General features: G+C 37.8%; 1 protein-coding gene across 3 annotated transcripts in view; it reads left to right on the top strand.

The window, feature by feature from the left end:
* TPD52L1 (TPD52 like 1) overlaps positions 1–22,436 on the top strand; it is a 327,044-nt gene that overhangs the window by 22,004 nt on the left and 282,604 nt on the right. For 2 of the 3 annotated variants that reach the window (XR_010622068.1, XM_065734312.1), the window contains exons 3-7: positions 2,607–2,755; positions 11,840–11,941; positions 16,821–16,835; positions 19,498–19,536; positions 20,885–20,945. Coding sequence is in view for 2 of the 3 variants with exons in the window: in XM_065734312.1 (XP_065590384.1) it covers positions 2,607–2,755; positions 11,840–11,941; positions 16,821–16,835; positions 19,498–19,536; positions 20,885–20,945 (366 nt within the window). In the remaining variant the exon portion in view is untranslated. The remainder of the gene's footprint in view (positions 1–2,606; positions 2,756–11,839; positions 11,942–16,820; positions 16,836–19,497; positions 19,537–20,884; positions 20,946–22,436) is intronic. The other variant, XM_065734320.1, reaches the window with a different exon arrangement.

Raw genomic sequence — 22,436 nt, 5'->3', positions numbered from 1 at the left:
TGAGTGATGCTTCCTTTTGAAGCTGCCTGTGTTCGCTTTTGAGTCCTGCTCTGCTTTACCAGTGGTAGTTTGTTTTCCTCTATGTCCTTGTGTGTTGGTTCATTTTCCTCTGAGGAAGAGGGCTGTGCAAACAGCCAGGCCAGGATACTACACTTTGGCAGGTGGTGTGGTAAGAAAAAAAAGATATTTAATTTAGCTTAGAAATATGGGTTTAACCATGCTGTCTTCTGTTGTTGTTTTGCTTTATTTATTTATTTATTTATTACTGAGATCTCTTAATATTTATCACTTAGTGCCTTGATTCTTAAAACTAGCATAATAAACATACTCAAATTTCTATTCAGCTTATCATTCCAGCCTTTCATCAACATTATTCCAACCACGAGCTGCATCTTTACACCTCTTTCTACCTCCACACGTTACACAGTACTATATATTTCAGAATATACAGATAACACCAATTTACATAATTCTTTATTAATATCAGTTTGTCCAGAATGCTCTGTTTTACCTTGTAGGTACTCTGATTTGTTGTTTGTGGATTTTGTATTTGTTTTTGCTTCCTTTGGAGTTATGTATGTAACCTGTTTAAATGGTTTTCAAGACCCCACTGTAAGTCCCTAATTCTTTCTTAGTCTTTGGTCACTGGTATCTGCTCACTTTGGGGAAGCTTTTTGTCTGCATTAGGTTAGTATGATGGAACTTGAAGAGTGTTTTGTCAGTTCAAAGCTAGTTTCTGATCTCCAAAGAAAAATAATGTATTATTTTCAGTGCAATAAAAAATGTTCTTAATTAGATCACTGAGTACGGGGTTAATTTTTTTTTTAGGGCTTCACAGCTTTTGGCACCTATTCAAGGGAACAGGTGGAAGGTAATTTTAATAGAAGCTTTCAAATGTTTACATATCCAAGTACCTAATCATCAGCCTAGTGCTACCCAAGTGGAAAGCACTAATGTTTATGTAAGCATACCGGTGTTGGTTTAAATTAAATTCTTTTACAATGTTACTCAGGCAAACATCTGGGAAAAATAATGCCATCTAAAGCGTGCTGAATTTTGTGATTTCATTTAACCAGTTATCCTCTCAGAAAAGAAACTCATTCTGTCTCTTCACAGCATCGCGTTTGCAGGTTAGAGATATAATGGAGCATAAGGGATCGGGCAAAAGAATAAAGAAATTTTTGATTGTTACCTGTTCTGCCAATGGAGTGTTAGTATTCACCAAGCCTTGTGATACCGGTGTCTGCTTCACTGTGGTTGTGGTTTTGCTTTGTGTTCATATTCTTACTGCTTAAGTTTTTGAATAATTTAGATAGCAGGTAGTGACAAAGGAAAGAAACTGTTAGCTGGTGGATTAAACAGCAAGACTTTTTTAAAGTACAGTGGGCTTGCAGTCACTTTTACAAGGAAGCAGGATGCATGAATATGTAAGATAAAAAATAGTGCCAGTACTGACACTGTAAATATAGCTCTAAAGGACACAACTGAATCTACTGGTGCTTGCCTCATTCCCTGCAGCCTATAGAGTTAAAAATCTCAGTATGAGCATGATCCCAGGGAACTTAACATATGGTATGATACATTACCATATGTTGTACTGTTAACAAGTGGAGGAAGGAACACAGTTGGTTAGGGACCTTTTAAACCTGAAGTGAAAGGCAGCTGCTCACGTCACTTACCCTTGTTACCTTCAGTACCTCTGAGTGCTGGTTGTATAATTGGTATAGGAATCTTCCTAATAAAGAATTCAAACCTGTGCTCACAGATGTGCTGTCCAAGGGGTAAGCAGTCAGTGGCATACTGTTTCAGCTGTCCCTCTTCTTAGTCAGGTGTTCTGGGTGTTGCCATGCTAAGCAGCTCAGTTTTGGTTTTAATGTGCTAGAAATAATGCCTGCTACAGAGAGAATTGTATCACTCTGGGCTGAATGTCATCTTTGCAGATTGAGTTTAGGCAGTTCTGTTGGTGGCAGGGAGTTCTGAAAACATTAATCTGCTTTTTTGTTTTTTTGTTTTTTTGAACAATTTTCACTTTTGTTTTAAGTGTGTAGGATCTAAGATACAGGGATAAAACTCAAGACACTCATGATAACTTATAGTATTATGTGGATTATTATTTTTTTCTAATTTAAGCTGCTGGTAAGTATTTGTATCTATTTTTTTCATGTGTGCAAGATGAAAACATAGTCTTTAAGTTAAATGCCTGCGCATTAGAAGAGAGATATCTATTTGAATTATCCAGTTGTCTTTTGTCCAATTCCCTTGTGAATCAAAATGTGATGTTTGAGGCTCCTGATGTCCAAAGGCAGATCTTGGTCAGCTTGTTCAACTGTCAATTCCTGACCAGAGTATTCTGTCTGTCTTATCAGGTGTGTGTGTACAATGGTGTATACAGAGAGAGTTGACTACAGCAGTGGTGTCAGCTATGTTCTGGACATCTTTGTGATCTATACAAACACTTCAGTCTCTGTGCCTCTCTTGTCGCATACAGAAAAAAGAATATAAGTTTGTGCAAGGTGCATTTAATCTCCTAAGATAGTGTGTGTTTATCTTGCTGCATGATCAGGCTAACACCTCTCTATTTTCTTCTCCCTCTTTGTTTCTCTCAGCTAGAGGATGAAATTTCAACTTTGCGGCAAGTACTAGCAGCCAAAGAAAAGCACCTGATTGAAATTAAACAAAAGCTTGGCATGAGTCTGATGAATGAACTGAAGCAGAACTTTAGCAAAAGCTGGCATGATATGCAGACAACTTCTGCGTGAGTACAGACTGCACAAATTCATTTTGATATGTTGTGTAGCGTATTCCCTTGAGCCTGCTATGAAATTTTTCCATATTAAATACCTTCCAGAAGGGGTAGATAACAGGGGCAAATATGTTAGGATTCTCAAAGCAAGGGGACCTGAAAAAAGCCCTTCCACAGCAGCAATATGCTTTGCTGCTGTATTGAACCTCACTTTTGATGAGCAAATGAAACTGTCATGGAACGAAGGTCAAACTTCCTGTCCCTTGACACATTCTTAATGGCTTTACTGAGGAGAGAAAAAAAAATTTTGCTCTCAGTGTATTATATTTTTCAACTTCCAGGAGAAAAAAGATTACCAAACGTTAGCAACTATTCAAAAACAAATAATAAAAATACCGTCATCTGAATTATAAAGGACAACTGATGGAATAAGATGGTGTGTGTTTGTGTTGAATTCCTGCTCCTGGTTGTCCAAAGGAATAATCAGAAAGTTGTTGGCATTAACTGTGCCATCTTTAAGGCTATCTTAAGTCCTATGTTTTTCAAGTATATCAAGCTTTACAGTTTACCAGCATTGTGTTCTTTGGCAAGTCATGTATCACAGCCTTGGTTTACTGCTATGGAGAGCTTGTAACTAGTTCACAAGAGCTCAGTGAGACTCTCCCTGTATGTGTAAGCAGCTTTGGGTTTCCAAGGTGAAAAGAATGTAGAAATGTAAAGAATAGTTACTCCACTACATCTGTTAAAACAGTTTAATGTGAACTTCTCCTCAACTGTGGTTGCTGGGAGACACTAGATGAATTTCAAAATAAAAGCTTAAATTTTGACTTGAAATTTTGCAGCAAATTCTAAGATAGCTTTTCACTTTCTCTTCAGGGTGTTAATATTTTTCACAACAATTAAGAGACTTCAGAAGATTTAATCTAGATGGTATCTGCTACTCTTTAAGATAAGCTTCAGAAACAAAAAGCCATTAGGTGCCCCAAGCCACCAGTGTTTGTAACTGAGCAGCGAGGAGTCCGTTTATGCCCTTGAAAATCCTGTTGTCTGTGGTATTTGCTACATAATTCCAACTGCTATATAATTCTGCCTGATACTCACTATACAAATCATTCTTAAAAGCAGATGTGCTATATAATATAGTGGCGATTCATAGAATTGTTGGAAAAGACCTACGTGTACATGTCAGAAATGATCACTGAAGGATTCTGATGTGATTGAAAAGGGAAAAAAGGGTCATAATCATGCTAATGGAAGCCAGAGCTCAAGGTCAAGTTTGCTACTGTTGTCCATTGAGGATAATGACAAGCTCAACATAGAGGTCTGCGTAAGGTCTATTTCTTTCTCATTAATTTATGCTTCAAGTTAAGCAAAAACAATTCTAACCATTTCTTGTGAGACACTGTATTTACAGCAGTAACGTACAGATCTTTCTTTATCAAAACATTTTTTTATCAGCTTTTTCTGTAAAGAAAAGATGTAATGTTGTTTGTCTTCTATGAAATACACCTGGAAGCCATTCACTTAGGACAAATTACCAGAATCATAATGCATTTTTTGTGCTCGTTTGTTTCCAATGCTATTCTTCATTACACTCATTTTGAGTACAATCTTTGTATTTGGGAAAGGAGAACACTCTTTTGATAGGAGATGATATCAGTAGCTAAGGAGCAAATGATTGTCTGAAGTTGAATTTGGTTTCACAGTGTTAGGACAGTCAGCTGGAATGACTCCCCATACCATATTTTTAAAGATCAACATTGCTATATATGATAGAGGTGGGTGGATATTATGTTAGCTTCTAGCAGTGCAGGGTTTTATTTATGTTTTAAACATATCTAATTCATTTATTTGAATTCCAGAAGCAAGATAGTGTTATCGGGTTTTGCAGTTATTTATTTTAGTTTAAGGGATCATTAAAAATGTCTTTACATTGGTATTTATAGAGACCACAATTGAGCTTTTCTTATTAAAGTTCTGCTACAAAGGAAAAATTTTATGTAACCTGAATACAGTGTGTTTACTTATCTTAATCTTTTTGATTGGTGACAATTCAGTAAATTTTCCACAGTGGTCTCTGTCCTTCTGCACTTAAAATTTTCTCTGTGTAGTGCATAAAGGTAAGATGATTGTTCCAGTGAATATTCAACCTAGTTTTATGCAGAATCACAGAATAGTTGAAGTTGGAAGTGATGTCTGGAGATTATCCTGTCCAGCTGCCCAGAAGGGAGTGAGCTATAGCAGGGCTCCCAGGACTATTTCCAGCATTTGAGAACTGAACATTTGGGGAGATAGAAAGCAGAAGCATCTGTGGTAGGAATCTCACAAAACCATTTTTTCAAACCAGTTTTTTCATCTTTTTCTCTCACAGACAAAATAGTTACTTCTAGAAACAGAAAATCACATGAACTAAGTGACCAGAATTAAGAGAGCTGTAAGTGCTAACTGAACAGCATGTTCCCAAAACATTTCCTGAGGCATTCTCAAACACTATCTGACTTCTGAAGCTCACTTAGGAAGGCTTCAGTATTGCTCTGCTCTTAGATGTAACATCTGCCTGAGATCTGGGAAAGGAGCATTCAACATAGACTTGGCCTTTTCCTCCAGAAACAGAATAAGGATCACGTCTTTGACTACTCATTGAAAGCTAAACATTCCAAGTTAGTTCTGCTGAAAGGGAACCTGAGAATATTATGGGTTTCCACAAATAGTATGAACTCATGTTTTGTAATTCAAATTTCAGGTGATGAAAAAATAGAAAGCAGTAGTTGCTCTGCATGCATTTTGGACTTAAAATCAACAGTACTCAGAGCCTCCTTTAGAATAACTTTAAGTGCATAGCAATGTGTTCCAGAGGTTTAGAATTTTCTCAGGAAATTGGCTATAATTTCTGGACAACCACAGGCCTACTGTGACTTTTATGAACTTAGTGTTCATGTTCCCACACACATGCTTGTTACTAGCAGTAGTAATAGAAATGTGGGTGTTTCTGTTCATTGTAATATGTAATCACCTTGTGGCATTTTCTTCTCTAAATTTGAAAGTACATGTACTGGTTGTGTATAATTGAAGAAACAGGCATACTGACTTTAGCGAGTACATTACCTGAGAGTGGGTTTGAGCTATATGAAAGTAAAAGAAGCCACTCATTTCCAGTAATTTTCAGTGTCCTTTGGGTCATGCCAGGCAATGCTTCCACCTTCTTCAAAGACTTGGTTTTGTTGGCCACTTTGCTGTGTATATCTTTGGCCTTGAATGTGGAAGGATGGCCTAATGGGAAATAAAGCTGGAAAAAGGACTTGAATAAGTTAACATAGTCTATATTCATTGTCCCTTTCCGGAAAAATGTGAATTCATTTGCTTACATCAGAAGCTTGAGCTAATGGAAATTCCATAGGGACATCATGTGACCTGTTGCAGATCTCCGAATATAGTGTTTCTTGAAGAAAAATTCAGAGTAATTATGGTTTTACTCCAGAAAATATGTACATGCATTATAGATATCTGTAAATTGTATACCTTAGCATAAGGAGGGGTTGCCTAAATGTCAACTGTAATCTCTGAAATGACCAGGATTTAAAATTTCACTGGATCTCTCCTGGATAATGGAGATGGGGAAAAATAAGAGAAGGGAAGGAAAAGATCAGGGGGAAGTGAGTGGAAAAGGGAAAACAGAAATGGAAGGAAAATGAAAGGGAAGAGAGAAAAGGGAAAAAAAAAAAAAAGGAAGAGGAGGAAGGAAGAGAAAGGGGAAGAAAGAAGGGAAGAAGAGACAAGGGGAAAAAGAAGAAAGGAAAAAGGGGGGGGGGAGATGTTGAATCTATATAGTTTATTTTCATCTAGTTTACAGTACAGAGCCCACAGACAGTATTATTGGCACAGTTTAAGGTGTGATGTATTCCGAAGTTTTGTCCTAGAATGTCTTAAGCTTGTCTATGTTTAAGCCAGTGTATTATGGCTTTTCCACCCAGGTAATTGCCATATCACAACTGCTTGTTTCTCTTCCATTCTATGCTACGCTGCATGAGTTATGCGTTTCACACAGCTGTATCCCCAGTGTCTTCCATGACTTTGAAGACTACACTGCAGGACAGCACAGAATACTTGTCACTGTAACCCTGACACCTTTCCTGACTCGTGACTTTGCCCTGCTTTACACTGATTCCAGAAAATGTCATTCTTAATCTGAATAACAGTTTGAAAAGAAAGAAGAGGCAAATTCTGTAGGATGTGGCTTGTGCCACCAGGCTCTGCTTTACAGTATGATTTTGTTGTTAATTATTTCCATTTTCTTTCATCTTATGTAAGCTCTATCAAAGAAATTGGTTTCTGAAATGGATTTATTTTGCAAGCAAGCACTGATGAAGAGGAACAATGATGAATGAAGATGTACTGATTAGCAGTATGTGTTGTCCTATTTTATGGAAGCTGATTTTAAAATCTTTCTAATTCACTAGCAGATTGCCATGCACAGTGCGAATGCTGTATCTGTAGCCCACTTCTGTCAGGAGCTCATATACTGTGCCTATGAAGGTTGGTGAGATTTAATTCTGCTGTATGAAGGGCAGTTCTGTACTGAGTTGAGATGAGATCAAATAGCATGTGGTGTGTTTATCCTGTCTTATCTTGCAGATGATGTTGGTCATTTAAACATCTATTTCTCTGACCTCTTTATATGCCTGCTGCTTGGCTATGTTTTATATGAAACACCATTTCATAAGACATAATGCGAGAATGAAGTAATAATCTACTTTAATGTAACTGGCAGTAAAAATCAGCTAGCGAGACAGTTTTGTCATAGATAGCCTGACCTAAATGCCTTGTAGGAAAGTAAAAATACACTGAAAATATGGTATGCTTGTTTGTCAACAGAGTATGTTACAATACTGAAGATGTAAACGTCTTTTACAAGTTTTGAGAAGAGTGTATCAGCAGAATACAACTGTGCCACATCAGGAGATTTTTATGATAACTTCTAATAATATAAGTTTTTGAGACAATTTCTTTATTTAAAGGATATTTTTTATCTTAAACTCCAAACTATAATCAGAAATTTAGGGATAGATTTCTCAGGTGAAAGTCATCTGAAAAAGTTAATATTTGAAATGACACAATGAGCTTGATTCACAGTTTTACAGTTTGCATACTGTACTTCTTTAATCCTTTCTGTTAACAAATAAACATGTATTAGTGCTAAGTGAAAAGCATGACATCTGATCCTTGTTATTAACTACAAGTAATTGCTCTGTGCTGTGGAATATGTTTAGATGCCACACAAATAGCAAAGGCATTCCTACTTTATACAGGAGTATCTTGATTTATACAGTTAAAGTTAGTCTGTTTCTAGTTCTGCTGATGCTACAGGGCACGTGGCATAATACCTTTAGACTCACAGCTAAAAAGCTGGCATTGTATGACTGTAAGAAAGCTATATATTGCACAAAAATGTAAACATTGTTGGCTCCTATTATTGATGTTGCATACAATTGAGAAGATTCCCAGAGGTCAGAAAGAATATGTTGGAAGTCATCAGTACTGAAGTAGTAACAATGGCAAGGTATCAAATGAATGCTGTAAATACAACATAAGAAAAAAAATCTAAACCAAAATACTTCTCTGAATATAAACAAAGGGCATAAATAATTACAGCAAGGAATTGTGCTCTGTGGAAAGGTCATTTATTTATGAAGACAACATGGTGATACGAATGGTGCATATTGCCATTAGGGCAAGGATGGGGGAGACTGATTTTTAAGGTAATCATCAGTGATGGAAGCTGTTGTTTCTTGACTCTGCTGCCAGGTATTCCACTTGTACAGCATTTTACCTTTGTTGATTTTTTGTTCCTTAAAGCTCCTTCAGTATTACTGGAGGGAATGGGGGAGTTCATGTCAAAGGTCATTTTTGCAAGTTGATGCTGAAAAAAGACCAGTTGCATAACAGTCTTAGCTGGATTTATGCTGTTGTGTAACATCAGAAGTATTAGGAGCGTAAGTACTGTCTCCATGTCTTTCTTGCTAGTAGAAATACTGGGGAATACATTGTATTTAGACGATTTACAGGAAAAAAAAATACATTATTAGTTGAAATGCTGTAATCACTGTCATTTCAACCAGTTCCCAAAAGATGTTTTTTGATGAAGGTAATGTTCTGGTCACAACAATCCCAAGCAGCCCTCCAGGATTGGGGAGGAGAGGCTGGAAAGCTGCCTGACAGAAAGGGACCTTGGTGTACTGATGGACAGTCAGCTGAATATGAGCCAGCAGTGTGCCCAGGTGCTCAAGAAGGCCAGTGGCAATCCTGGCTTGTATTGGGATCAGTGTGATGAGCAGGACTATGGAAATAATCCTGCCCCTGTACTCAGCACTGGTGAGGCCCCACCTTGAATAATGTGTTCAGTTTTGGGCACCTCAGTACAAAAAGACATTGAGGTACTGGAGCAGGTCCAAAGAAGGGCAACAAGACTTGTGAAGGGCTTGGAGAATGTGCCATATGTGTAGTGACTGAAGGAACTGGGGCTGTTTAGTCTGGGGAAGAGGAGGCTGAGGGGAGACATTACTGCTGTCTTCAAATACCTGAAAGGTGATTGCAGTGAGAGTGGGGTTGGTCTCTTCTCACTGGTGACAGAACAAGAGGAAATGGTCTCAAGTTGCACCAGGGGAGGTTTAGGTCAGATATCAGGAAAAACTTATCTACAGAAAGGGCTGTTAGCACTGCAATAGAATTCCAAGGGAGGTGGTTGAGTCACCATCCCTGAATGTGTTTAAAAACCTATCATACATGGTGCATACATGATGTAGCATGGATTGTTAGTTAGGGTAGTACGGTTAGGTTTCAGTTGGACTTGACCATCTTGAAGATCTTTTCCAACCTGAGCAATTCTGTGATTCAGAAATGTGTAAGGGTCTCAACTGTTACACAGTTGGAGTTGTCTTTCTGCATTTGAGACTATTCTATTTATGGTTTATGCAGTATGAAGAACTTGCAGCGCGAAGGCAAGACACAGAGACACCATCCTTTGAAGATAAACGTGTTCGTACATAAAATGTACTATGATGTGTATTGTTCAAAAAAAAGCAATCAACAACTCAGAATGATTTCTGCCAAGTACTTTACTTCTTACTGTCAGTTTGTACTTAAATAGTATTTATTCCTATATGTATTTTTATATGATTATTAACTTCATTGAATATATACACAGAGTTTTGTAGGTATCGCTTATCAAAAATATATGTGCTCATAGTTTGAGTGAAGCATCGTTAACATCTATTTTAGTGTCTCTGTATTTTGTGAGGTGAAAATATGTCCGCTTAGAATGACAAAGGTTAAATTAGTCAAGATGCAGAGTGAGGCCTCAGTGAAATAAGAGCATTGCAATCTTGTCATAAACAGCAGGGATGCAGAGAAAAGAAACCCAACAAAACTGATCTCTTTGATCTTCTTTGTACTCTGACCCAGAAAGAGGAATAAAACCAGGTAACCGATGCTCCTTCTGTTACTGTTGCAGTGTTTTAGCCCTTGTTACCATTCCAATTTAGTGCTTGTGGTTATCTAACAAACTGTCGATCTCTTTGAGATCTGGTACCTCAGTGTAAGATCCCTCCTCTTTGAGATCTGGTACCTCAGTGTAAGATCCCTCCTTTAAGCTGTTTTTCCATTCACTGGAAACCAAAACAAGCTCCTTCAAAGAATGACACATTTCACTTGTCAGTTTTAGAACTTCTTAGGCAGTCTTTAAGATAGTTTGTGGCTTAGGGGCATAAAATCAAAGTATTTGTATTGGGGAAAATTATTTGTTGATGGAATGTGGTCTGAAAGAATACCACATTGCTCAGCATCTGCCTTCTGACCCATGATTTGTACAGCATAGTCCTCAACAGAAAACTTTCAGCTGTACATGCTACCAATGTAATGTGCAGTATTGCAAATGGTGGTCTTCTCTTACTTCTCATATCTCTGTGAAGTTATATAGCTTTCATATATATAAAAGTTAGAAGAAAGCACTCTGTTTCCAGCTTAAGAATTAGGTGGTGGGATTTTTGCATTAATCTCCGGTGTATTTCGGTACATATTTGCAATCTTACAAAATTTGTTCAGAGGAGAATTAGAACCACTGGAATTGTACTTCTGAATTTTTCATGATCATTTCTGCAGTTCTTTTCTGCCAAGGCACACCATGGGATACAAAGACTGATTTTCTAATATGCTCTCCTTTTGTTACTAGGTCAGTATTTCCAATTATAAGCTTGTCTGCGTCACTGGGAGTTTCAGATAATTTCCTTAGAAGGGAACCTCTAGCATGCTTGGTGTTAGTTTATTCAGCAAGAAAAGAATCTTTACAGAAAAGTTTATTGATCGCTCTGAGAATGCAAATGAACCATTCTGAAGGGTCTTTGTAGAGCAGAGTGTATATCCTAAATCGGTAAATGAAGATTTTGTGTTTGAATGTATATGCTATACATAAATTGAGTGACTTCAGAGAGGAATCAGACTAGAATACACATTCACTGTCTGGATTTTTTTCATCTGCCTTTCTCTTATTAAACCTTCTTTACACTGAAAAATTAAAAAATACCAAAATTGTAACACACAGGAACAGATGTGATCTATTTTGTCTAATATGAAAGTAAATAATTGTCTAATTATTGGTAAATAATTTTGAAGTGTATCTAATGTATGTACATGTGTTTCTAATCTGCATATGCATGGAAGAGCAGAGTTGTATGTTTCCTCATTCTTCTGTGACAGAAAGTCAGTATTTGCTGAGAGAATTCTTATTTGATATGAATTTACAGAAACTGTATAAAGCAGACATTCACCAGATCACAGCATTCTGCTTTTAAACAGCTTGTGCTTACTCTCTTGGAGGATGTTAAATGCAATGGGGAGATGATGAGCACTTTGCTTACATTAGGATTAAACTCCATTTACGAAGCTGTGCAGAAGTGGGTGTCTGTGATTTGTTTTGTGCAAGTTACTATGTTTCTTAGACTTTCAGTGGATGAGACTTTAAACTGTAGAAATAAGGTAAGAGAAATTTAATTCTAACCTCTCTTTTTAAAATACTTATTATTTTTGTTCTTTGTTTTTTTTCAGTTACAAGAAGACGCATGAGACCCTGAGCCATGCAGGACAAAAAGCAACAGCAGCTATAAGCAATGTAGGAACTGCTATCAGCAAGAAGTTCGGAGATATGAGGTATAAGAGATGCTACTTTGCTGTCCTTACTCTGTGGAGAAACAGTATAAAAGCTTATCAGCTTTTCTTTTTGGTCTATGTAAGGGTTCTAAGGTTTCAAGTAGTGAGTATTTTGTAAGATTCATTGTTTTGAACCAAAAAGAAGGGGTAGCAATGAAAGAATGTAAAATTTATACTTGAATCCTGTTTTTATCAGTCAATCAATAAATAATCCTTTTGGAACAGCTTAGCAAACTGAAGAAAGTGTGAAATAAAATGGAACAAAATACTTCAGTAAGATCTTTATTCACCCAATTTTACTCATACATGTATTATGGACACACAGGTCATCTGAGAAAAACAAGCATATTGTGGAGATGTTTGTGGAAAGCTAAATAACAAATAAATATTTCAGGCTATTTTTTAACAGCTCTTTTAGAATGTACAAAGGATATAATGAAAGTAGTAACACATCCTGAGGGTGAGTTTTTATTACCTACCAAACTCTTACTTTCTTGTCTTTTTTATAATTATTTATTTTTTATCTTTTTTTTTTGCTTTATCTGTTTCATCAGATAAACTATGATGGAAATAACAGGGATTGAGGTGAATAATTACCATTTAAGTACTTAAATGACTGGCTACATAAATTGGTGTACCTTTGAAAGGATTAAACCTAAAGTTCCTCAAAATGAGGGCATCAAATGAAAAATTGTGAAGTGTAAAACAACTCTTAAATTTTCATCTTGGCAACAGGATTATAGAATTTCTTCTTGGGTGTTTGAGGGATTTTATTTTTTTGTGATGAAATAAAGTGGGCTTAAATATTAGAACTAGCTCTCATTTGTTAGAGATACATAAAACATACATTTATTTTTTGATTGTTTTCACTGCATTAATCCATTTCACAGTATTTGAAATACTTTTGGGGTTTTTTATACCAATGATTTTTTTTCCACTTATTTCTTAATCTGAATATGTAATCTTTATAGAGTCATGTCTACCTTTTACATGCAGCTGAACAAAACCTGTACAGAAACAGTACTGCTTTTCTGTGTGCAAGTAGAAAAAAAAAATCAATGGCTTGCAAATAGACAGCTAGCTTATGAATATAAGCTTAGAGCTGTTAGACATAATACACTTAAACACCTCTCAGTATATATGCTTGGTCCTTTTGATGCCTTCTGGCTCTTCTGTTTGTTTGAGAAATACTAAATGTAGTCCTAATGTTGTCTTCTGTGTCACTCACAATCTCCTGAGGTTTTATGATACTGCCCTTCAGTTCCCCTTTTTCCAGCCTGAGGCACAATATTTTTTTTCTACAATTGTTTATTCTTACTGTCTTCCCTTCTTTTGTAGAGAAATTCATGATGAGGAGTTTGCGTGCCATGTGGCACACACATATTCTGTTTCATCCTATGTCCTTTCCTCACACTTTCTCATGTAACAAATACAAAGCCAGTGCTTGGTGAACAGTGTTGGTGCTTCCGTGCTTTAGATCCTTACAGAAGGGATCAGAGTTGATGTTCAAATACCTACCACGCAGGTTCTTGATGGTAGAGGGAAGTTTGACCAACAGTTCAATACTTCTCAGGTCCTGTTACTGTGCTTTGCGTAGAGTGTGAAATCACTTCAGATGAAATGTCTTCACTGTAATAGAGCACATTCTTTTAATATTTCCCTTATTTACTGACTGCTATCAAATTCGTTTCTCCTCCTTGTTAGTACTAACCCCCCACCCCACAGTGCTTGTGCTTCTGACCAACACTTGGAAAGCAGATGGGGGTGGTATTTATCTCATTAGCCCTTTAGCCGAGAGGCTAAGTCTGTAAGCATTTCAGTTAATCAATATGCTTGGTTCTAGTAGCTTTCTATGATAACAAGCATTACCTCAAAACTGTTTGGGAAATTTTTAGGAAAATACAAACTTACCAGCACTGTCCTGGTTTAAAAATATTTTCTCCTACTCCAGTGCTGGCTGTGGTTGAAGGAATAAGCTGTAAGAAGGCATGTGTTCTTCGTTTCACTGTTCACTATTTTTCTAATCCAAATCACTTTATTTCAGCAATTAAGCACATGCATTACCTTTGCCCCTTCCCACATCAGATTCTGGCTTAATTCTGTTGCTTAGGCATTAAGGCTGATGCTCACCGGTGGCATCCAGATGCAAATCCCAGCTATGTTTTCATTCAGAATGGACACTTGAAACTGCTTTATAAAATCTAGATAATCGTTGTAATTCCCCATATGTTCAGCAGTCTGGTGTGTTTGTTCTTTACCCCATCTGTGGCAATGGTGATTTTGAACAGTCTTACAGTCAGCTAGTCGCCACCAGGTTTTCTTACCACTTCATCTCCATCTCATGTTATTTCTGTTAACATTTTCTGACACGGATGGGGAAGACAATGGAGAAGAGGGGAGTTCCAGATCTCTTGTATAGCAGTAGTGTGCTTCTTAGAGACCTGGGCCCAGATGCTTAAATATTTCAGGGTCTTTTCACATGTTGAACAGAGATACAATATGGGGCACAGGGGTTTCACCCTGCTCCTTTGCATACTGGCAATGTTTGGATCTTGTCCTGCAATACTATTGGACTGCTGTGCAGCTGACTGGGTGGATCTCAGAGTTTCAGCTCTGCTTATGGCTTCTATAGAAATAAGCTGTCATGCCAAGTGGGAGGATTTCTGTTTGTTTGTTTGTTTGGATCGGTTGTTTATTTTAAAAGAAAAAAAAAGACTACAGCAGTAAGGAAACTGCATACATTTTATTACTGTATGTACATTACCACATACGTTTCTACACGAGAAAATCCATTTGACAATTAAACTAATAAAGGCATGCATGCAGCTTAGGACAGCTACAGTTATACTGCTTATACACCCTTCATTCAACTGTCTCATACATTCTCTTTAATTACATGATAACATGGAGCCCTTTCAAATTCAGTTCCTGGGATGAGCCAACTCTGAAGATTGAATGAAGGTGGTATGATGCCTAATTCCAAGAGTTTAAAGACACACATGGAAAGAGGTGGATGAGTGCAGGCAGGGAGAGGTTTGTGGTATGATGGAGGCTGAAGATTTCCCCTCAGAGATGACTGGATGCTAGGGGAAAGCATTAACCTGTTACTTTTTAAGCATCTAGATAATAGCGCAGTGACAGAATCAAAAATGGGTTTGTCAAGAAAATTGCCTTAAACTGGCACCATTACCTGTCATAGAGGATGGATTAGGGGTAGGGGTTGTGATGGAACCTGACTTATATAAGGCTGTGCCTACTCTTTTCACAGTCCTCCAAGTGAGCTAGAGAAGTATAGTTTAGGTGTTACTGCTTTAGCAGGAAGAGGGCATAGGGAGTTCAGAATTACCTTCAAGGAATAGATAACAGTAGCTTACTGTAACACAGGATTTAGCAAGCTTCTTGTCCTGAGTCTGTTACGCTTCAGGACTTTGAGCGCTGACTTAGATGATGGCGTTGTGTGTACACTTCAACCACCTAGATGACTGCAGTGGGAGGAATGCAGCTCTTTAGACAGCAAGATTAGAATTCAAAATGAGGTGTTAAAATAAAATCTGATGAAGGAAAGAGTAACGTGCTGCACTGACAGATGATTAAAAAATCAAATGTAGAGATGGTAAGTACAGAGCAGCCAGCTGATTAGCTCTGAAGGTAAGGACCTGGTGTGTGCTGAGCTAGTGGCTCACAAATGCAGCATGAGTCCATGCTGTCATGCTACTTCTACTAATCTAAGCTTAATTCCAGCATTTGCTGCAGGAATGTTGTATATTCAAGATCTGGGAGGGAATTGTGTTAGTTCAGACAGGGCTTCAGCTGAAATATTGGTGACAGTGCAGGGTGTACATGTGAACTGGAATAAATGCAGAAGAGAATCAGAGCAATTATCAGAGCTTCAGAAAATATTCAAATAGAAAAGTGAGGCTGGATGAAGAGAGGAGAAAGGATGAGAGGAGATATATCCTTGTATGTTTGAGAAGTGCATATATATGTGATAATAAGCCCCGTAAACAAACAGTGAAGAAAACCTTGCTTTTCTTCAGAGCAAGGTGTGAATAGTGTGCAGTAAATAATATGTCACACCACACACTAGAAAAAGCTGTCAAGAGTAACTGCTGAAGTGATGTTCATTAAGTGTGTGCCACCTCTCTGGCCCCCTGTGGGATACAGGTGTTCCCTTGAAGTGTCTGTAATTAAGGGCTGCAGCAGTGATGAAACACTGATGAAGGAGAGGTAGTCTGCCTCATCATTTCTCAACTTTGGAATCTTAATGGCATCCTTTAAATATTGCATATCAGTGTGACTCTCCTAGTTCTGCTGCCTTAATTAAGTTTCCTGTGAGCTGAAAAACAGCATCAAAGTGTTTCAAGTGTTATTTTAAACAGGGAAGTAGTATTTTAGAAAATGTCAATTTAGGAATTAAGAAAGCTCTCTATTTTTTGTAACCACCTCAACTTCGAGATGATTAAGAAATCCAGAAAGGGGCAAAGAAAAACAAGTGTTTGCTGCTGTACATGTGAATTTCAAACTAGCCTGCACTTCCTCTTTAATGAAGTTACGGTAGGACCTGAGGAGGGAAACAAGTTAGCGTTTGTTAAACCTGATCTAAGAGCGTGGATGCAAAGTTTAGCAGGCACAACTTTCTCTCTTTGTTGTATAGAGTTTGTGACTGTGTGGTGAAAATTCTTGCCTTGAGGGAATCTGAGTTGATCCACAGTGTAATGTGAATTGCAGCATCAAGATTTGAATGAGGATTATTTTTTTTTCTCCTTAGGCACTTTAGCATGCTGCAGATAGATAGATATATATATATTTATGTATATTTTTGTTGCATTTTTGTAATACTTCTAACTCTTGCTTTTCTTTTCTTGTGCATCCACTAAAGATCGCATTCTATTAGGTAAGATGCATTATTGCTTGAATGGTGCCTTTATATTTAGCAGGATTTGTTTCATGAAAGGTAACACAGTAACCTCTTTCTTTTCAGCTTTCTTTTCAGCATTGCTGTGTATATATAAAAAAAAATAGCTACCTGAAGCATAACGCCTCATTTATAAAGCATGGTTTATGTAATGAGGAAAGGACTGAACTAAGTGGCTAGAAGTGAGTTTGCCTTGCACTTAAGTAGTCTTGTCTTAAATTCAAATAATGAACGCATTCAAAAGATCCTGGTCTTGGGAAAACCTACTTTTATGTAATGCCATTCTCTTAACCATCTTTTTCTGTCAGAGGTTAGAACTTAAGTAGCAAGCATTCTGCAAAGAATCAGTTCAGCTAGCAGAGTATTTGAAGATTCGTTAAAAAAAAAAAAGTAATTACCACCTCATGAATAAGGTAAAACCATATTAGCCATGAAGTGTGTATGCTGACTGTTTAAAAGTCCGTAGTCCTGGGAAAATTTCCAAAGGTAAGACAAGTCCTTAACCTAATTAGAGAAACATGGTCTTTTATCTTCTTTGGAGCTTGAATATATTGATGCTGCAGAGCACTTCAGCGTATGATGAATAACGTTTGCTGAAGATTCTGTAAGCTATTGGCTTGACGTCAGCTCAGCCCAACAGAGGTGCTGCACAGCCCTGAGTCCCTGTAGTCTGTCTGGCCTCATAGCACTGCCAGTGCACGGGGCAGATTGAGAAAACCTTCTTTGTTCAGCCAAGTGTCACCCAAATGTGAGCTCTTACTTCACTGTGGAAACTTCAAAAATGTGATATAGATCAACCTTACTATTTCTGACATAAAACCAAAATGAAGCATCTAGCAGTTTTTGTCATGAAGGATCTCTGCTTTTTTTCTCTTGTATGGCAACTGCTGAGTCACAGCCTGAACCACTGATTGAGCACCTGGAGAAAAGACCCAGTCAGCCCTGGGAGCACAGGTGAAGGCAATTCATCTGTGTGACTGGAAGGGGTGGAGCCTGGCAGACAAACGTGTTGTCACTGTTCCTATAACTTGCGTCCTCACCTCTTAAAGAAACTAAAAGATGAACTCAGTGAAATACATGCTTAGTATTCAGATTGTCTTCCACGTGCTATCTCTCAGCTGCGCAAATTTAATTTGGTGCAATGTAATCTTCTTATTCTGAGCTCTGAAAAGTTTTGCTACTAGAAGAGGAGCAATCTATGCTGAAATACTTCAACATGCTTATTTTCTGCCTGCTTCTCATTTGTCACAAGGCTAACGTGGCAAACAGGCTTGTTTCAATTAACTAGAGTTGTTAAAGAGTTATGCTCCTGAAATGTTGGGCCAATCTTTCATAAACCTGAAAAATTATGTGAAAAATTGAATGTGAAACCTCTGTATTATCTGCTGTCAGTTCTTGTCTATCTGATTTGAGCAAAGCCTTGAAATATTTACAGCAGAAATGCTTTACGTAATTCTCACTGTCCTCCCTTCTTGCCAAACAGTCCTTCCCCCCACCTTATTCTTGAAGCTGGAGGAAGAAAAATCTTTTCTGTATTTATAGACAACAGTGTATCTCTGAATTTGTATAGTTTAGAAAAAGTATGCTGTTTACATGTATGAGACCTCTCTTCTTTTTTTTTTTTTTAATGCTATAATCATGCTTTACTTGATTGCAGGCAAATATTGGTGTCCCTTAAGGCTCTTACTCTTTTCAGTCAGACTAAGCTTCAGCCATACATTGAGAGTAGCCATACATTGATTTTTGAAACAATGCATACTTTTGCCGTGCACAACCTAGTCATAATGTTCAGATACAGATATAATTTTGGATAGTTCTTGTATTTCAAATAAAGAATATTCAAAACAGTGTTGATGCTTCCCAGCAGATGTTGTAACAGCAGAGCTGACCTTGGTGACCCAGTTGGGAGAATGCAGCTAGTTAACTCAAGTGGTTAGGAAGGGCAGCCAGCTACAGGGATAGTGGTGCAGAAAAGCATCTTTGAATGTTGTGGAGAATCCATCCTCTGCCTTCCAACCTTCCAATACATGTGCTGTTGGGAAGTCTGAGGAAGGAAGAAGAAACAGTGGCATGTAGAATTGGTATGGGAGCTTTGGAATGTGGTGCTTTCTGCACATGATGATGCTGAGATGTAAAGGAAAGGGTGAAGTGTCTCAGAGAAATAGGGACAGCAAAGGTAGGCAGCTCTAGTCAGCTGCCTGCTTACCTGCTGCTTTGGACAAGCTCTGTTCAGGCTCACAAACCTGAGGTGTCATGTATTCACCCAACACAGAGCTTCTTGTCTGTGACTGAGGAATATAAAGATGCTTTCTGTTCATCTGTCATGTTTCAGGTCTATGTAGATAGCAGGGTTCTGTGTCCTTTAAATCATATTGCCAGGGACTTTTCTGCATCATTCTTTGAGCCTTATGCACTTACTGATCAGCTGACATGAGAGTGAGGTGGTAAGATCTTCAGTGTCAAAAGTGAACTGGATTTCAGATGAATTTGACAAGCTGTTGCCGTCAGGAGTGGAATATCATTACTCTTAAATTATCTTGCACTATAAATATGCATTCAAGAAAGAAAAATGGTGTGTTATAATCATGTTGCAAACAGAATTTTACAGCTTTTTTTCTTATCTTTTGCTTTCACCCCACAGCTACTCTATTCGCCATTCCATAAGCATGCCTGCAATGAGGTAATACGCTGCCCGTATTGTACTTTCTATGTTGATCTTCAATGTTGTAATGAGGTGGGATTTGCATACTTTGATCCTAATCCTGCGTTTTTTAGTCAGATCAATCAATTAAGTTTATTTATGTAGATAAGGGCCACAGAACTGTCCATCTGTGGTTTTGTTGTTCGTTGTTTTCTTTTTTCTTTTAATTGCATTAACTCTTTAACCTCTAGTTCAGTCTTTTGAGTAGAGGAAGCAGTTCTGAAATGTATTTGGGTGGTTGAGTGTTATCAGATTTGTATTACTGAACCTGGGAATCATTTGCTTTGCTGCCTCCAGAACATCATCCAAAGCCCATTAATGTCAGAAATACTTTCCACTCCCTTGGATAATGCACCTATGCAGGGATTTTATATGAGTGCTTTAGTATTTGAATGGCTGTAATCATGCTTTACTTGGCTGTTGCCAAATATCAATGTCTCTTGAAGTCAAGCTCTTAATGTTTTCAGTAAAATTAGGATCTACCCTTCTTTTTACCCTCTCAGTTTCCAAATATATTAATATTGCTGCTCCCTACCAAGCATGTGGGGAAAATTCGGTATACCACAATAGGTGAAAAAACCCTAAGAACTAAATCATTAAGTAACTGCTTCATTATACTGTACCGGGCTTAGGGAGTTCCTATTACCTCTTTGTTTTGTACTCCCTTCACTAAACAAGAGGAACCCTGCTGGAAAACAGTGCAGACTCTTCACTAATAATGAAGCACAAAGCATGCTATAATTGAGCTCTCTGTTGTCAAGCAAGGAGCAGAAAAGCAGAAGGGAATATTAGACTTCAAACTCCCTTTACCCAGTGTTGATTTGTCCAAGTCTTTTGTGCTGGCTGAACCACTAGAGGAGGAGACAAGCTTTTGTACTTCAGCTTGTTTAGTTCTAGCATGTATTTCCACGTGGGAGATATATATATATATTTTTTTTCAGCAGTGGGGAAGCTGCTGGAAAGAGGGGAAAAGAGACGTCTTTCTAAGCAACTAAAGGGCACCTTGTGTATGGGTCTTGGTTAGGATCCATACTCTCACTTTAGAACATAATGATTCAGAAAACAGTCAAACCAGTCACTGGTTTACTAGGGAGGGTCAGCTTTTGCAAGTTGGTGGCTAAAAAAGTACTCATCTGATTACCTTAATTGGATTTGATTGATATTAGTGCAAGTGACCGTTCATACCCTACCATTCTAAAGCCCTGTTACACCAGACAGTCTTCACTCTTTTCTGACATTGTTGCCAGGTGAAAATTAATGAAATTGCAAACTTAGTGGTGGAACTTCACAACTGACTCTCCTTCCTTCAACTTTCTTTTTCTCTTAGGAATTCTCCCACTTTCAAATCATTTGAAGAGAAGGTTGACACCACTGTCACAAGCCTTAAGGTAATGTTCAGAAGCTGAGTTACATGGCTGCACTTGAAGTGTATCTATCACACTTAAAGACATCTCTATCATTTGTATGAAAAACTGATCATTGTCTGCCAAAGTAAACAAGTGGTCTCAAAAATGCCAAAAATATGGTTGTACCCAAATAGAAAGTAGTGATGTGTCAGGTGTAACCATGTGATTATGCTGCATGAGGCAGAGTCATGTGGAGACACAAGGTCAGATTTGGAAAGGTCTTAAGAACTTTGTGCTGTGCCCTGCCAGACGATCACAGCTTTTTGCCTACATAGTAAATTCAAGTCCTTTCAGCACTAGAGGCCTACTTGCCTTGTGCTTTGTGCTCAGCTGGTGAGAGCTGCCATGTAACTGGTTGAAGTCCCCCCACCTGCATGGCTCTTAATGATAAAAGTCTTTCCTTAATGCTGTTCTCATTTCCTCTTTAATTACAATGTTTTGTCTGAATTTAAAATTTCAAAACTATATTAATACATTTGCTATTAGGTGATCTGATGACAAAGTTACCAGTCACCACTAATAATGCTTGTTAAGGCAGGAGAGTGAATGGCAAATTTGCAGTGAGCTAATTTTTTCAGCCTGAAAAGTGAGAACAAGAGGTTTGGTCTTTGGATGGTTCTTAATCATCTGACAAAGTGTGCCCATAAAATGGTATTTTGCTGCTATAGAAAGATTCCAGCATGTTCTGAGTGCAGTTCATTAGTGGGCAAGGGCCAAATTTATTCCCTTTTTTTAGATGGAACTGACTATATGGATTAATGTTGATGAGCATTAAGACTTATAAAACATTCAGGTGCAAGAAGGTGTCGTTCCTCTTGGGGTAGGCATTCCTTGTTACATAAAATGCAGATTACCAATAGAACTGAAGCAGCAGTTGCATGAGGAAGGTCTGTCTTTTTTTTTTTTTGTTGTTGTTCGTATTTTTTTTCCTCCATACCACTATGAAATCATACAGCAGGTAAAATTTCCAGGCAGTGTCTGGAAAATTATGGAACAGTAGGGAGAATTATTTATTTTCATGTTTCTAAATCAGCTTGTGCATCAAAGGATGCTGAACTATCGTTTTCAGCTTTTACATGTTTATGTTTATTTAGAGAGAGGCTACTCTGACAGCTTTAAGTTATGGTAGTGTAGGTAGTGATGTCATGTCCATTACACCTTGTCAGGGATGGAAGTTTTCACAGGTGGGAGGCAGCATCCCAAGTAAGTCTAGTGGCAGAGCTAGAAAAGAACGCTGACTTCTAGGGCCTCAGCTCAGTGCTTTGTACACCTGTTTGTTCTTTCACCTTAGCTGCAAATACTTTTTATGCTCAACACCTCCATCAGAGAAATTGTTCCTGCAGTGGGATGCCATAGCTTGAAAGGTCTGAATTCCTGCTTGTTGTTGTCGAGTGTTTTACTTGCTTATGTTTCCATGTTCCTTCTACTTCTGCCTATTTATATAAATAGTCCTTGGAACATCTGAGATCTGAA

This window comes from Cyrtonyx montezumae, unplaced genomic scaffold, assembly GCF_038088225.1.
Source record: "Cyrtonyx montezumae isolate F1298 unplaced genomic scaffold, pur_monq_1.0 scaffold_0, whole genome shotgun sequence".
Classification (NCBI taxonomy): Eukaryota; Metazoa; Chordata; class Aves; order Galliformes; family Odontophoridae; genus Cyrtonyx; species Cyrtonyx montezumae.
The sequence above is the reverse complement of the archived record's forward strand: the minus strand, read 5'-3'. Positions and strand labels throughout refer to the sequence as shown.